General features: G+C 36.1%; 1 protein-coding gene across 6 annotated transcripts in view; it reads right to left on the bottom strand.

Annotated features, from left to right (window-relative positions):
- Positions 1-17201, bottom strand: part of USP3 (ubiquitin specific peptidase 3) — an 82047-nt gene that overhangs the window by 28205 nt on the left and 36641 nt on the right. For all 6 annotated transcript variants that reach the window (XM_045540794.1, XM_045540823.1, XM_045540814.1 and 3 more), the window contains 4 exons: positions 7924-8007; positions 5624-5705; positions 4765-4847; positions 2483-2596 (listed from right to left, as the gene is read on the bottom strand). In XM_045540794.1, the coding sequence (XP_045396750.1) occupies positions 2483-2596; positions 4765-4847; positions 5624-5705; positions 7924-8007 (363 nt within the window). The remainder of the gene's footprint in view (positions 1-2482; positions 2597-4764; positions 4848-5623; positions 5706-7923; positions 8008-17201) is intronic.

Here is a 17201-nt window from a genome sequence, read left to right as displayed (position 1 = left end):
AAAGTCAGATTTTCTCATGACCAGTTTTATTCAGGTTCCTCTGGTTTCCAGAAGGAATTTCCTACTGGAGTTCCTCTTGCCACTTCCATCTCCATGTGGACTAAACTGCTCAAGTACCTCCTACTCTCTGCACTCTCCCTACTCTCACCCAACATCCATTCCCTTCTCTCATAGGAATGCGACTCCCATTTTCTGCTGGGCATATGAACTCTCAAAATAAAAAACTGAGGGTGTCCACATTGCAAAATTTCCTAAAGAGAAAGAGTAGTCCTTCATATTAATCCCTTCCTTCTTCCCGCTGGCTGGAATGAGGATGTAAGGATGCCTCGCCAGCACTATCTTAGACTATGTGAATGGGAGCCCTACCCTAGGGCTGGTGGAACAGAAAGCTAGAAGGAGCATGATGACTTGGTCAAACAGCCCTAGATAAGTAACCTCTTTGACATGAGAAAACAAACCATGGATGTTTAAGTCACTGTTTATTTTGGTTTCTTATGCACATAGCTAAACTGATATACCTCCCCAACTCTAATTTCTCTGTCAATGTAAACACCATACTCTTGGATACCTGATTGGTATCTCAGAGAAGCTCAGTAACTTCTTTCTCAACCTTTGTTATACAATAGGCATCTGGGGTACAAATCAGACTTTTGACTTTCTAGTACCTGAACTCTCCTCCTATGTCTGGGGAATTCCCCACCTTAAGAGACCTGGTGGGAGTCAGAGCTTGCCTCCTACTGTAGGGGCTGGGCCTAGAGAAAAGATGGATGGATGGATGGAAAGAATGTGAGCAAGGTGAATGAAGGATCAGGTGAAATGCCTGCCCGAAGCCGCTTGTTTGCTGAGTGCTAAGGTCAGTTGTTTTCAGCTGAAAACAGCTGACCCGTATGGAAGTTGTTAAAGAAATTAACAAACAGCCCTGACCCTTTGCATGTGTCCTTGGAAATAAATATGGGGAGGAACTTAGCTGAAGAGGCCATTTTCCCCTTTAGCTTTTGGTCTTTCCCCTTCTCTCGAAACACTGTTTCGAGTAATCATTCATTCCTTCGCTACCGAGCTCAGGAGTGAAAAAAGCAGCCGCAACACCCACTACAGAAGCAAAAAAGGCCAGATTCTTGCTTTCTCTGTCTCCTTTGGAGTCACAGTACAGGCACATGGCCTGGCTTCTGCCTATATGAAGCAGGTATTAGTGACACAAAGAAGCAGGGACAGCACCAAATGCTCTCTGGTTGCAGTGGCAGCAGGGAGCATCACCCAGGGTCCAGGGGCAGCAGTAAAAGCAGCAGCATCTACCTGCACCCATCTCCAACAGTGCTGGCAACAGGCACCTGGCACTGTGCTGGGCACTGGAGGCAGCGGTGTCCTTACAGGACAGTTCAGTGGGGTGACTGTAGCTGTAGTGCTGCTGCCTTGACTCCAGACCTGATTTTCCACCCATTCAGTAATGGGTAGCTCACCAATAGCCCTTCAATAAATTCCTTTTCTGCTTAAATCAGCCAGAGGCAATTTCTGCAGTCTATAACTAAATCATGAATGACACTAATGCATCAAGTACTATTAATTCTTCCCTTAACTTTCATTCGTATGTATTTTTTCTTCTTCATTTCACTGCTATCCACCCCACCAAACCCAATTACTGTAGAGTGAGAAACCTCCTTGAATGCAGACACTTTCCACCTCATCCTACATGCTGCTACCACATAGGTGATGTCACTCCACCCTGCTCCAATGCCTGGCTTCAGAGTGTCTCCACTACGGCTCTATCCACAATGCCCACCACTCAAACATGCTCTGTCCTGCTCTGCCTCAGCCACTGACACAGGACACAGTCAAATCACAAGGTGCCGTTTCAGAGTAAGTGGGGATGGAGGTGTGTGGGGGTGGGGATGGGCAGGCAGAGAAAACATTAAATATATACATAAGTCATGGCCCCTCTGGAAAGGGGATGTAAACCCAAGACATCAAAAATATGCCCCTTACAGTCATGATGATGTATCTTCTGAACATCAAATAAGGCAGGGGATGCACTGAATTTGAATACAGGGTTGGTCCTTAATAATCACTTGTTCATTTTTTCCCTCTCCATTATCAACCAAAAATTGACTGTATTGCCCCGCAATTAATTTGTTGACTACAAATTAATTTAGTTATCCAAGACAGGCTTACCTAACACTATCAGACACATCAATTCACACAGACTAGTGATATTCAAGCTAGTCGACACTTCGTAGATGTCAATTCTAGAGTGCCCACATCTGCAAAGACCCAACAAGTAAAGTGCTAAATTTATCCTGCCTGTTACGGTAAACAGAAATACAAAAATTCCAACGATTAAGATTGCCAGCTAGATACTTACACATAATTTTTAGAAAAATTTTTTTAAATGTATGTGCCTATAACTCACATAACACAATGGAAATCATCAGTGAGAGTCATTTGTTTTATAGCTCAAAGCCAGAAAGGACACACGCTTATAACTCACACATTGTTGTCCCCTTGGCTCCTGGTGTGGTATGTTCTCCTTCCTGCTGTCTTCCCATTCCTTAACTCCACGGCGGGAAGTTCTTTGAAATAACAGCAAAACTGCTCAATGTTACTATTTCAAAAGGAAGGGAAAAGATTATTTTTTTTTTAAAAAAGGAAAGAAAATAATTTAATAGGTCTATAAAGTTCTATGAAACCTACATATGAATTTTGAAAGTGTGATTTTTTTAATTGTCTCATTTAAACTGTACTCAATGCAATCTCTTACATTGAGTTTTTTCACTATGGTTCTTCGTTCACTCTACAGTATAGACAGTATAGACAGATGACTTTGTCGAAATCAACAAAGAACTTAAAACAAAATCTATGTTCATAAAAATCTCCAATTTTCCCTTCATCTATAGGTTGTCACCATTTCTTTCTGTTCAGGGTGCCTGTTTCCAGGCACCAATAATCTCCTTATTCAATAATTTCCTTAAATAAAGACAAACCATGAAACCAACCATATTATTTAGACACACTATATAGAATCACAAGGGGAATTCAGTAGTAACTAGAATTTCTTCTTTGAGCAAGAATAAACTGAGAGGCAGTACCTTCAAAAACACCAAATACGGCTTCTGCTCCTTATTAGCCATGTGACCTTCAGAAGAGAATTTATTCTGGCCTTTGATACCTCATTAAACTCTCAAAATAATTTCTTCTATAAAACTGAGGTCAGATTTGTTGGTTATTTTATTTTTACTACTTGTCTTACATTTTGAAGACTTTTTTTCTTTTTTTTAAGACAAAGGGTCTTGCTTGGTTGCCCAGGCTGGAATGCAGTGGTGTAGTCATAGCTCACTACAGCCTCAAACTCCTGGGCTCGAGCCATCCTCCTGACTCAGCCTCTCAAGTAGCTGGGATATAGGCATGTGCCACGATGCACAGCTAATATTTTTCATTTTTTTTAGAGACAGGGATCTCACTATGTTGTGCAGGCTGGCATTCTGAAGATCTTTTAAACATCTAATCTCATGACTATGCTTAAGACTCAACTAATCACTGAAATAAGCTCTCTGAACAAGGGTCCCAGTAGCCCAGGGGTTTACAAACTGTGGCCCACGGGACAAACTTAGCCCTCAGCCAAGGAGCTCTCAAAGTGAGTTTTATATTTTTTTTTAAATGTTGTTTTAAAAAAAGGAGGCAGGGAGGGAATATGTAAGAGAGACCATGGTCTAAAAGACTAAAATATTTACCATCTGGCCTTTCACAGAAAAAGTTTGCTGACCCTTGCTCCAGCCTATTCAAGAAGCAATGGGAAATACAGTGAGACTGGCCTCTCTCAAAAAATCCCAAAACAACAAATGCTGGGGAGGATGTGGAGAGATGGGAACACTCTTACACTGCTGGTGGGACTGCAAATTAGTGCAACCTCTGTGGAAAAGAATTTGGAGATACCTCAAAGAGCTAAAAATAGAAATACCATTCGATCCAGCAATAGCACTATTAGGCATCTACCCAAAAGGGCAAAAGACATTCTATAATAAAGACATCTGCACCCGAATGTTTATGGCAGCACAACTCACTGTTGCAAGGATGTGCAAACAACCCAAGTGCCTGTCGATTCATGAGTGGATTATTAAAATTTTGTATATGTAAACAATGGAATATTACTCAATTATAAGAAACAACAGTGACCTAGCACCTCTTATATTTTCATGGATAGAGCTTGAGCCCATTATCCGAAGCGAGGTATCACAAGATCGGAAGAATAGGCTCCACATGTACTCGCCATCAAATTGCCACTGACTGATCAACACTATGGTGCTCACATGGTAGTAATATTCTCCAGGGATTAGGAGGTTGGGGGCGGGGGTAAACTCACAACTAATGGACACGGTGAACATTGTAGAGGGGAAGGGCATGCCACTAATCCTCGCTTGGGTGAGGCAAAGACATAAAATGCAACCAAAATGTTTGTACCCTCATAATATCCTGAAATAAAAATTTTAAAAAAGCAGCAATGGGAAATAAACAGTAACAGCAAACAGTTATTTACTACCAGGCACTGCTCTAAGCACTTTAGACAAATTATATTATTTAATCTTCTTCCCAAATACCATATGAGATAGTAACTATTTGCCCCAGTTTTACCAATGAGAAAACTGAGGCACAGGGAACTAAGGTAACTTGCGCCAAGCCATATGGCTAGAGTTAGTGGCAGAGCCAAGATCTGAAGCTGGAGCCTTTGATCGTAATCTTTAATATCAGGTACCTAAGCTCTGACTGTAATGTTACCTGAGTGACTGAAGGATGGCATTCATGAAACATGTGTTCCCCAAATTCCGAAGGCCTGTGGCACAAATGGCAGTGGTGCTTCCCTGTAAAATGAACAAGAAGAGGCCGTCAGTAACACCAAGGGAAGGCCAACTATTTCAAACATCAAAGATAAGCAAAGGCCTCTATTTGAAACTCTATCACCAAGCCAATTTGGAATTGGTCTTTTATCTATCCAATGAATATAGACAAACTCTCTTTCTTATTTCTATATTTTTAGAAAGCTGTTTTCTGATCCTGGGATTTTTCTAAATGGGAGGATCTTATTGAAAGCTTATGAGGAAATCAATAATAATAAGTTCAATGGAGTACACAATGCAAAAAAAAAAATCCAGGAAAATCCTTAAAAGAAATAAAATTTAAGACTTAATGTCTTTATAAGATTCTATTAAAACAGAAATTGAAAAATATAAATATATTTTCCCCAAGTATTTTTGTCCCCAAACTTCTAACCTTAAGCCATGCAAAAATGACCAATGTATATGTTTTCCCAGCAATGGGGTATAAACCTTAAAATACTGCCTGAACTTAAAGACTTGGTCTTAAAGCTTGATTTTCTGGCTAAAAAGATACTAAGAATGAACTACTTCCTAAGGCGGAAGAGCACAGTAGTAACTCTGATGGAAGGAAGGCACTGACAGCCTCCCTCACTGGGGTCACACATCAAGAATCATTAGTACAAGTGGTAAACGTTTGTAAAATACTCCAAACCCAAGACACACATTTATAAAAGTTTGCAATGAATAACATTAAATGTTAGAGTTGTAACAAAACTGATTAGATCTCAACTAACCCTTACAGTTAAATTTTAATTACTTACATTTACTTTTAATAATTTGCTGTTTAGTGATGAATTTTCCAAAAGTTTCCTTTTCCTATGCCTGTCAGCTGTGAAAGCTGAGCTATTAAAACACAAACAGTGAAAAAGATATTAATACACACACGCTACACAGCAGGCTAAAGAATAAACTCGAGCTATCTATCCCCAGCATCTAGGGCACTGAGCCCTGCCTGGCTGCGCAGTCAGGCCACGAAGTGACCAGTCAGCCCAGTGTGCACAAAGACTTTGGTTACCATCACTACTGAGTATTTGAAGTTAACTGAGAAGTTCCACTTCCTTGGAAGTCCCCACTGGTCCCGGCAAAGCTGGCCAGGTACATGTCTTCTGTGAGACACTCCCTCCCCCTACATCTCTGTCTGCCTAATCGATCGTGAAGCTTCAAAAACCAAAAAACTCATTCCTCACAACAAAAGGAAAACCCTGGTCTGACACAAGTATTCTGAAATTTAACAGTAAGTCTCAAATAATATGCTATTTCTTTTGCAATTTTGATAAAGGTATATCTTGCTCCCCATTTGTCTTGATAGATTAAAAAGTTTAAAATTCAGTTTCTCAACTGCACTAGCCACTTTTCAAGTATGGCTAGTGGCACCATATTAGTGCAGATTATAGACAACTTCCACCACTGCAGAAAGTTGTCTTGGACAATGCTGCTCTACAGGATATGCAGAATGGTCTAAAATTAAGTAAAACACACATGTAATCATAGTTTAAAAATTCCTTTACAAATTAATGCCTATGTTTGCAAAACATAAAAATGAATTTAAGTAATGGTTTCAACATAGGAAATGACTTGCAAGGTAGATCTTTCAGTTGGGCCAAGCAGAAGTGTGGACAAGGTGATCTGGGACACCTTTTACCTGATGAAGTGGTCAATGGAAATAAAAGACTGAATAACTGTATAAACACATGCAAGTTCTCCAATGCCCTCTTTTCCCTTTGACTTAGTTCTGATTAATTCATTTCAGATTGAGAGGGTAGTCTTTTCTTAGAGAAAACTATAAATGGCAAAAAAAAAAAAAAAATTCCAGTAGCTACCCACTTCTATAACAAAGAATCACTACACCAAAGAGTGATGCTATATAAATTATTGCAGTAATCTCCTACTCCACAGTTTATTGTGAGTAATTTAAGACAAAATTAAATATTTTGGATCTGTGTATCTGTACCTGTGTCTCTAATCCTAGGTAGGGCTCATGTTAAAGCACTTTGAAAAAGAAAGGAGCCAAAAGATGACAAGCCAAAAAGTACTCAAACTCAAAGCATTTTAATTATTTTAGATTTTAAAGAAATCATTATTATCAGTATTATAACCTATTTAGTCAATGAGACATGCATAAAGACTTCGGTTAACAAACACTATACAGTGTTGCACTCAGGTTATTTCCTCTTGGTATGCAATTTTGTAATATTCTGTTGGCTTTACATTTAAGTTTGCTAAGGGATCCCTGATTTGGCATGTTCTCACAATTTCTACACATAAACTGCCAAAATAAATTAGATGGCATTTAATGATTTGGGGTGATTCACACAGATTTCACTTGAGTCAGCAGTCATTCCAGGGCCATGCTTCAATCCACTGTAGCTTCACAGGCATTGCTAGTAAGTTTCTGTTTTTCCATTCAATTTAGGGTCCACTAAGTTTTATCTGAATAAGCTATTTGGCTACAACAAGAAAAGTCTATTAGTATAAAATTTTAATTTCTTTATGATAACAAAGTATTCACAGCTCCTTGTAATTTCAAGTGGTATACACTGTCCCTAACAAAAAAGGAAAAGAAGAAACTCAGATCCTGTGCTACTACATAGATGCAAAGTGGACAATATGATAATTACATCTAATTTCCCTTAAAAACAATGCATAAATCTTAGTGCTTCTAAGCAGTCCTCATAACACGTTAAGTGTTGACAGGGATTTTCTAATACCAAAGGTAACTCTATCATGATCATATATTGTTTTCTGCTCTTTTCTTGCACCTCTAAAAATCCCCCTTGCAAATAAATGGAGCAGCTTATAAACTGGTGGGTAATAATTTTAAAAAAGGCTCTTGGGTCCTTGGATATGGTTTATGACAAATATTAAATGAAATAAAGGCAGAGCTATAACCGTTAACTATGGGCAGAGTTTCAGCTATTCAAACCCAAGGTTTATTTTATCATTTCAATCACATTAAAAACATGAAGTTATGAAACTCACAAACAAAAATCCCATTCAAAAATTCTAAAAGACCCCGCGACCCCACTTCACCCCCTTCCCTTTCCCAAGGTCCACTACTTACTTTTCCAAGTTCTGTAAATGTTCTCTGACTTTCTGTACCAGTCCTAGCTTCGTGTCATTAACCACAAAATCATCACAGCGATAACTGCAAGGAAAATATTAATCAATGTGTATAAGGAGCTTGAGGAAACCACAGTAATGAAATCACTAAAAGGCCTGGCTGCTGCCAAGATGATCACATGGCTCTGCGGGCAGTTTCTGTTGGTGGTAAGTTTAAAGAGGACTTGGAGCCCACAATGGAATGTTTTTTAAGAGCCTTCTTTAAAAGCCACGTAGGCAATGAACGCTAGCTTCTTTTCACATTTTTATTCAAAAGCTCTTCAATTCTTCCTTTGAAAATGAAATAAGCTGCTACATGTGTTACATTCTTTTTAGTAGTGCATAATACATGGAAAATGAAATAAAAAGCACTGGTTCTTTCACATAGCATTAAGCCTAAAGCCTTAAGGTGACACCTCCCAACCCAAATTAATGGAGAATTTGGGAGAGGGGAGATTTAAGTGAAAAGCAGGGAAGGGTAATTAACCTGTGGGGATATCTGAATAGAAAAACTAAAGTTAAAGCTGTACATTTAAAACAATTTAATTAAAATAAATTGAATTCAGATGAGTTGGGAAGAACAAATCTTTCATTCTGAGGTGCCAGAAAACAAAAAGTATGACACAGTGGCTGTATCTTTAAGGAATTTGATAAGTGCTTCGAAGAAAAATGTTTAAGGTGTTTTTTAAAATGGATATTAATGTGTGTATGTGTGTGTTAGCAAGTCAATTATGGCAAATAATATAAGGAGTCACACACAATAAACTTTAACTTTTGCATTAGCATTTAATTTTTTCCTGGGATAAGGCCGATTTTAACAAAAACAACTTACAAGCTGGCACTAAGATATTCTTTTGAATGTGCAGCTTTGTATAAAACCACTTGTTATAACTACCAAAGGATAATGAAAATGAGCAAACAAAACTTTGAAAGCACAGCAATTAGCAAAAATTAGGTCATCTCTAGCAGAATCCAAGAAAAAAATCTCTTATATATCTGAAGTCAGTCTATTAAAAAAAAAAGGGGTAGGGGAAAGTAATAAACAACAAAGATTATAAACCAAAGTGTGGATTGTGTCTTTTATTCAGAAGAATGAAAATTTTAAGTAAATGCTTCTGAGAACTTTGACGACAATGTCATATACGTAATTACTGAACACAGCTCCCCTCCCCCATTAGCTGACCACCCACGCTGTCAATCAAGATTTCTCTAAGGTAGTCTCCAAGTCCCCAGGGTCAATTCCTAACATTTCCACAAATAGCAAAAGCCATCTTTTACATTCTGAAGCGTTTTTCTATTATCAAAGTGCCACCGGCAGGAGAAAAAATTCTTCATCAATTTGATAACAAATACATAAAGGAATTAAATTAGTGAAAAGGTTTAATTCTTTGCTCCCTCTCAGCATAAATGTTAAGAGGGTAAGACCTACTTTGTCTGTAAATTTGTCTTTAAGACACTTGATACCCCCATGAACCTTAAGCACTCGCTGAAGAATGAAATTGCATTGTTATTATATTTCCTGCTTACATTTTCATCTTATATTTGCATACATTTATGCTTGTATTAACAGTTCAAATGAAACAATACTCAGTGTTCAAAACAACTCCAAATGTTAGTGCTCATCTGGGAAGTGAAGTCTAAGAGCAAATTCAGATCATCTTCCATGTATTTACAGGATGTCATACCTAATTGAAAAATGTACCCCTGACTGCCACAAAAAAGTAGTTGTCTTGTTTAAAGAAATAAATTGTTTCAAATTAAATAACCAATTTATTTCTTATTAAAGTAATTCTTTTCAGTATGACTTGGATTCAGCCTAGGATATAAAATTACTTTACATCTGTTAAAGTAACATTTACATATATTGACAAATAGACTTATTTATGACTTTGCTCTGTTCTTAACTAGTCTGCATCAATTGGGTCTAGTTGCTTTACCTTCTCTAAACTTTCACCACTGAAGCAAATAAGTTGTTCTGGACTCTAGAGCTGCACTAATGTGACTATTGTAACTCAGGAACTAAATTTTAATTCTTAAAAATTTTAACATAAATTTTTACTTAATAACGGAAATAGTGTAGAATCTTTCTCCATTAGACACAACTTTATATAATAGTTTGGCAGAACTATATTTTGTTTTTATTATTAAATTGTGTAAGATACATGGCAGTGCAGTTGGGTACGTGTGTCATTTCCAGCCTTACACAAAAGCATATCACCAATCTAGTTCGTGTCAAAAGAATGATTCAGTTCAAATGATTTTTCTATGCAACAATGTAGCATAGAAAATTTATTCAAATATTTCATGCAGACAGCTTGAGTTACAGTGATATGTAAATCACAATAGGTAATTAAACTGAGATATTTATTTTAATTAAAATAATTTTTCTAGCTTAAAAGAATAGAAAATTTTTAAAATTTCAAATGAAGGCATACACAGCTATAAAATGGCTTAGATTCTTGCTCAATATAGAAAACCATTTTTGGATGGAGAGATGAAAAATTAAATTATTTCAGTTAAGAAAATCATGTTTTAAAATTATGAGGAAAAGATTAAAAAGAATATTTTACAAAAAGTGAAAGATCTTCAACTGAGCCACCAAGCAAATGTCAGTGAATAAAAGACGTTTCTAACAATATTAATGATCAATCAAGTAACATTTGAAAAATTGCGAGTACTTTTATTTTTAGCTTCAGATGAGTTTTACAAGAGATACTGTCCAATTAATATTTTGGGTATATTTGTCTCAAATGACTTCCAAATTTATAAAGAAATGCCTTCAACTATTTGCAATCTTTAAACAACTGATCTCCTGTAGGTATTTTTTGAATTTTTTTTACATCTGTCACTATCAGACATGAAAAAGCTAGTTTCTATCAAGACAATGTTCAATCAAAAATCTAGATTTATTGGATTCATTTGTCTTATTACTTTGTTCAACTATGTGACAAATTTTGCAAGTGTTCGTGCCCTGAGGCAGACTGTATCATGGAGACAGTTATTAAAATTGTTCAGTATACATGTGCAAATGCTATAAATCACCACCAGTTTATGGAACTGTCATAAGAAATAGAAGACAATGAATTTAATGACTGCATGTTCTTTTGCCAATGTTGGCTGACTGAGTCATGGAAGAGTTTTTACAAAGATTCACTGTACTGTTAACTCTAATTCAAGATTTTTGAAATAAAAGAAACACTTACCAATATTCAACAAAGAAACAGATTTTTAGAAATCTTAGTGTGATTTACATTTTTCTCCTATATCACAATGCATATGAATGAGCTAAATTTGAAGATCCAAGGAGAAAAAAAGCTTGTGACCTAGCTAGACAGGTATAAGAATTTATGTTTACAATTGAAGCTTTCCATAATACAAATCAATAATCATTACACACATTTTTCAACTTTAATTTACAGCAGAGATAGCATTATGTAAATTGGGTACAAAACTTATGAGAAAAATTCAAAGAATGCTTTCTTGATACAAATAAACTTACAGTTGATTTTCAGTTTATATTATGTCCCTTTGAATTTCATGTTGATAATATTGAATTATCACAAGAGTTAGTGGATTTACGTAACTTGGACAGATGTTTTGAAATTGATATGCTTTTGCTTCTGAGTCAAATCAATTGTTCTAAAAAAATTAGCTGTAAAAAAAATTAGCTGTATCAATACAGGTGCAAATATTAGAGAAAAATGATTTTATTGGAAAACTTTTAATAATTTTTTTTTTTTTTTTGAGACAGAGTCTCGCTGCTCTGTTGCCCTGGCTAGAGTCCCATGGCGTCAGCCTAGCTCACAGCAACCTCAAACTCCTGGGCTCAAGCAATCCTGCCTCAGCCTCCCGAGTAGCTGGGACTACAGGCATGTACCACCATGCCCGGCTTATTTTTGCTCTGTATATTTTTAGTTGTCCAGATAATTTCTTTCTTTTTAGTAGAGACGGGGTCTTGCTCTTGCTCAGGCTGGTCTTAAACTCCTGACCTAGAGCGAGCCTCTCTCCTCGGCCTCCCAGAGTGCTAGGATTACAGGCGTAAGCCACCGTGTCTGACCTTAATAATGTTTAGAATAGTGTGAATTTACTTTTTTAACTGCAATTTTTATGAATTTAAATACAGATCAAATATTCCTGATGAAAATTTACCATCTGAATTGAGATGTCCTATAAAATGCAAATTACACACTGGATTTCACATGAAAAAGATTTCATATAAAAATATAAACTCTCTAATGTTTATGCTGATTACATGTTGACAAGATAATATTGTAGATATACTGGGTCAAATAAAATATACAAGTAAAATTAAATTCACCTACTTTTGATTTTTAATATGGCTACTAGAAAATTTAAAATTACACATGTGACTTGCATTATTTCTCTGTTATATAGCACTACTAATCTAGGGTATCTAAGACACTACCTGCTCTAAAATTCTATAATACTACCCAACAGCATAAGGAGGTAAGAAATACAACTTTATTGAACTATAAGAACTCAATTTTATTTTGGCTAGATTTGTTTTCACTAGTTTAAAAAAGTTGTTTTTGTTAAGTTTTTACAGCTGTCTCTATTTTTAAAGAGCCAATTCTAGCTGCTTTTACAGTCACTAAGAGGGACACTTACTTTTAGGATATAACTTTTGTACTGCTTGAATTTACCACACTGTACAAGTGTTATTTTACTTATTTATTACTACTATTATTGTTTTTTTTTTTTTTTTTTTTTTTTGAGACAGAGTGTCACTTTGTTGCCCGGGCTAGAGTGAGTGCCGTGGCGTCAGCCTCGCTCACAGCAACCTCAAACTCCTGGGCTCAAGCGATCCTACTGCCTCAGCCTCCCGAGCAGCTGGGACTACAGGCATGTGCCACCATGCCCGGCTAATTTTTTCTACATATATTTTTTTTAGTTGTCCAGATAGTTTATTTCTATTTTTAGTAGAGACGGGGTCTCGCTCAGGCTGGTCTCGAACTCCTGACCTTGAGCGATCCACCCGCCTCGGCCTCCCAGAGTGCTAGGATTACAGGCGTGAGCCACCGCGCCCGGCCCCTACTATTGTTATTATTATTACTTATTTAAGGAAAATATCTGCTTCCATAAGTCAAAATTTTAAGAGTGAGAGTGCCTGGCATGTGGCAGAAGATCAATAAATGTTAGTTTCCTTCCTTTGTGTAACCAGCAGCCTCACAGCACACTCCTCTCCAGCTGCCTACATTCCCCTGGTTTGATTTCTTCTTCCTCCCTGGCCCAGAAGTAAAAAGAAAATAAGTGGTAAAGGTGGGAAATAAATGAAAATTTAAATGTTGCCTGGTTGCTTTAGCCTTCAGATAAGACACTGCTTTCAAAATGGAAACTATCCCACTAATACTGGCGTTAAAAAGTCCCCAGGCAAACAGACCGACTTAAATTTTCAAAATCTCTTCTTGGTTAACACAATTGTATTGAAGCTATTTGGTCAGAATTATGCTACCTTTACCACCTGAAAAAAAATTTAGCCAGGCCTCCTAATTTTCCCTTCAAGAAAATTATACCAGAATGAGAAATACAAAAAAGTATATAATTCATAGGTTGTGCTTCAAAACTTACAGATTTGTCCTCTCAAACTTGGAATGCATGTCTTTTTGAAGTAAACATGTAAAATATGGTTAAATGCCCTAGGTGAAAATGCACATTTCCCAAAATGTAGTTTCCATATATAGTAGTATAAAAAGCTCTACTACTCTTTTCTTCTTTAAATACATACTACTGACACGAAGAAATTGTGACAGGGGGAAACTGGGCGGGATTCAGTTAAGTTGGTTAGTTTTCACTGAGAGAAGAGGTCCAGGATTTGCCATCTCTTCATATACACAGGACTTCATGTGTTAAACAAACAGAAATCAGGGATTACCCAGATAATATACCTGACATTTAGGCTATAAAACTTATACCTAACTTTTTATTTAGTTATTTTAGATGACTCTTCAAGCAAAGGTAAGCTCTACTTCTAATAGACTACTTGTAAGATGAGGACAAAGATTCATTTCTCTATTTAGTAGAAAAAAAAATTAAGAAAAATTAAGTAAATTGAACATTAAAAAGAAGAAAATAATATTTAGAAGTCATATTAGCAACATATTAGACATGTTAGATAAGAAAATAGGACATACAAAAACGAAAGTAAGAAGATTGATATCTTTACTTCTAAGACCTGAGACAAGCAACATTATCATCTTGGCTAGTAAAGATTAGTCTCAAACCCAAATTCCTTGAGCCAAATGTGATCTTAAACTAGTTTTAAATTTCTTTAAGCCAACAGTTAATAAACTACCAATTAAATGTACAGTATGGTATAATGTGCATACCGCTGTTAACTGAATATATACAGCTGATTTTACCACCATGCACTGAAAGAATATACATCAAGGAGCAAGTAAATTTTCATAAGAAACACAAGTTATTTATATTACATAATTAGGGAAGTAAATAATAAAATCCCAGATTAAATTACTTCAAATTCTGCTTACTCTAATAAACAGCAAAAATGAAACTGTCCAATTTTTCATTATATTTAGTCCTCATGTATTTTTAGATTTTGATTAATTTCTAGCACCTAACCATGCCTAATTCTTGCTACTTTTCTTTCTATAATCTCTCCAAAACTCATCTTTTTTCTTCCTCATTTTGAACACCATTCTATGCTATACTTTGTATTTTCTGTGGTATGATATCTCTCTCCCCTCTCTCTTATACAGTAACTTTCAAATCCATAGCTATCTGTACCCAAATTAAGCTATAATATTTGATGGTCTCCATAATGTCAGCCTTGCCTAGATTTTCTTCATTCCTACCCTTCCCTCCCAATCTTCCCTTTCACTTCAGTGTTACCTGCTCTACTTTTAGATTTAAGTTTTCATCTCATACACCACCAACTCTCTCATCCCTCAATATTTTCCATTTCATGCTCATTCACTTATTTATTGGCACAATAATATTCCTCATTTGGTCATCTCCATCTTTACTTTCTTTTCCCATTCTCCAAAAATGAAAACACACAGCATGGCTCAATCATTTTCTTATCCTAAGATTTAATGTGGGTTTACTTCCTTAAAAAATTCTAACATTAGAAACACTCGTTTCCTTCCTGTTTTCACCCTGCACTATATGCCCCCTCTAATTCTTTTCTTTTTCTTCTCAATGCTGCTGTAGCATCCTCTAATTCTAAGAGACAAAACACTAGTTTACTAAAAGAAGTCTTCAAACTATTTTCATCAGGCTCCTAATCAAGTTAAAAAAAATAAACCACAAAACTGAGCGTCCACCACCCTCTCTCTCTATAGATATATGTATTTGTATTAATAAATTGTATATGAAAGTAGGCCGGGCGCGGTGGCTCACGCCTGGATTCCTAGCACTCTGGGAGGCCGAGGTGGGTGGATTGCTCGAGGTCAGGAGTTTTGAGACCAGCCTGAGCAAGAGTGAGACCCCGTCTCTACTAAAAAATAGAAAGAAATTATCTGGCCAACTAAAATATATATACAGAAAAAAATTAGCCAGGCATGGTGACGCATGCCTGTAGTCCCAGCTACTGGGGAGGCTGAGGCAGTAGGATCGCTTAAGCCCAGGAGTGTGAGGTTGCTGTGAGCTAGGCTGATGCCACGGCACTCACTCTAGCCCAGGCAACACAGTGAGACTCTGTCTCAAAAAAAATAAATAAATAAATAAATAAATTGTATATGAAAGTAAATCTAAATTATCATGTGCATATTATGAAAAATTTTAAAAGAATGAGCTAGAGATGAAATAAACTATTTTAAAATGTCTTTCTAGTCACAATATCCTCATAATATTATTAAACTAATTTCTCAAAGTACAATATACACATATGGTAAAGGTTCAACATTAATGATAGTGGATATAAATTCATACCTCCTGTCTTCCTGATAGCTTTTAAACATTTTGTCCAACTTAGCAGATCTGATTAGTCCATGTTTTTATAAGAGAGCCAGTACTTTTATCTTGTAATGTGTTTGATGAGCTCAGGACAGGAAAGTGTGTCCATTTGACTTTTTCTTGTCCATCAGTGTTTGCATTATTACCATCTTGCAGAGATTTTTTGGAAAAATTTTTTAAATCATGTGTCCCTTTGGCTAAACAACTTACATGGATTTACTTCATCCACATAAGTAAAATGCTCAAAGTGAACATGGAGTGAGGACATCACGTGTGACACTGATTCAGGAGACTGTGTGTTGTTCACAGCACACAACCATCAAAACTACTGACCACTGGCAGCACGTATGTTAAATATTTGACAAATCTTTTTTTCTCCCCAAATAAAAAGTTTTAATAGAAGTTCTAACATTTTCTTTCCATGCTGCCAGTGGATTATTCTGGAGACTGCTGCACTAAAATCTAGATCCCTAGCATATAGCAGGTTCTCAGCCAATGTTTATTCATTGAGTAAAAGCAACACATCTGCTGTTTAGACTCTTTTGGATGTTGTTCACAGTATGTTTCAGGACCATCATGTAAACCAGACTCTGTTGCAAGTAAAGGTTTTGAAGGTAAAAATCCAGGGAGAAAAGGACTGCTTATAATACCAAGTTTTCTTCATAAAGGATATGTATCTTTGCTTTATAACTTTTTAAAATACATTTATTCCTAGGTATAATTGATAGTTTTGTCATTCTGTTTAATACTTTTGTTTGATCAGTTCCATCTTCAACTGATGACTGCTAATAAAGAGAAAGCTATCAGTTTTGTATATTTATCTCATGTCAGCTTTCCAAAATTTTTTATTAATTCTAGTTCTGTTTTCTACTAGAGTCCCCCTGGGCTTTCTGGGCATTCTATCATATAATTTGAAAACAGAAATAATTTTTTCTGTGTTTCCAATATTTATACCAATGATTTCACTTACTGTCTTACTGCAATGGCTAGAACTGCCAAAACACTGTTTAATAACAGCAACAATCATGTAAATGATGATAGAAAGTATTTCTGTCTTGTCTCTGATTTAAGGGAAACGGCTTTAGCATTTCATCATTTAGTATATGATGTTTTCTATTTTTTGGTAAATTCTAGTAGTTTAATAGTTTCCTTTTATTTCAATGTTACTAGGTTTTTTTAAAAATGAGAAATGGCTATTAATAAATGTATTCTTTGCTTCCAATGGTACAATAATCTGGGGTTTCTTTAAATAATGAATATGTCAAAAGACCTCAGGTGAAATTAACTCTACTCGACAATTAAATA

The sequence above is a fragment of the Lemur catta genome, chromosome 1 (genome assembly GCF_020740605.2).
Source record: "Lemur catta isolate mLemCat1 chromosome 1, mLemCat1.pri, whole genome shotgun sequence".
Classification (NCBI taxonomy): Eukaryota; Metazoa; Chordata; class Mammalia; order Primates; family Lemuridae; genus Lemur; species Lemur catta.
The sequence above is the reverse complement of the archived record's forward strand: the minus strand, read 5'-3'. Positions and strand labels throughout refer to the sequence as shown.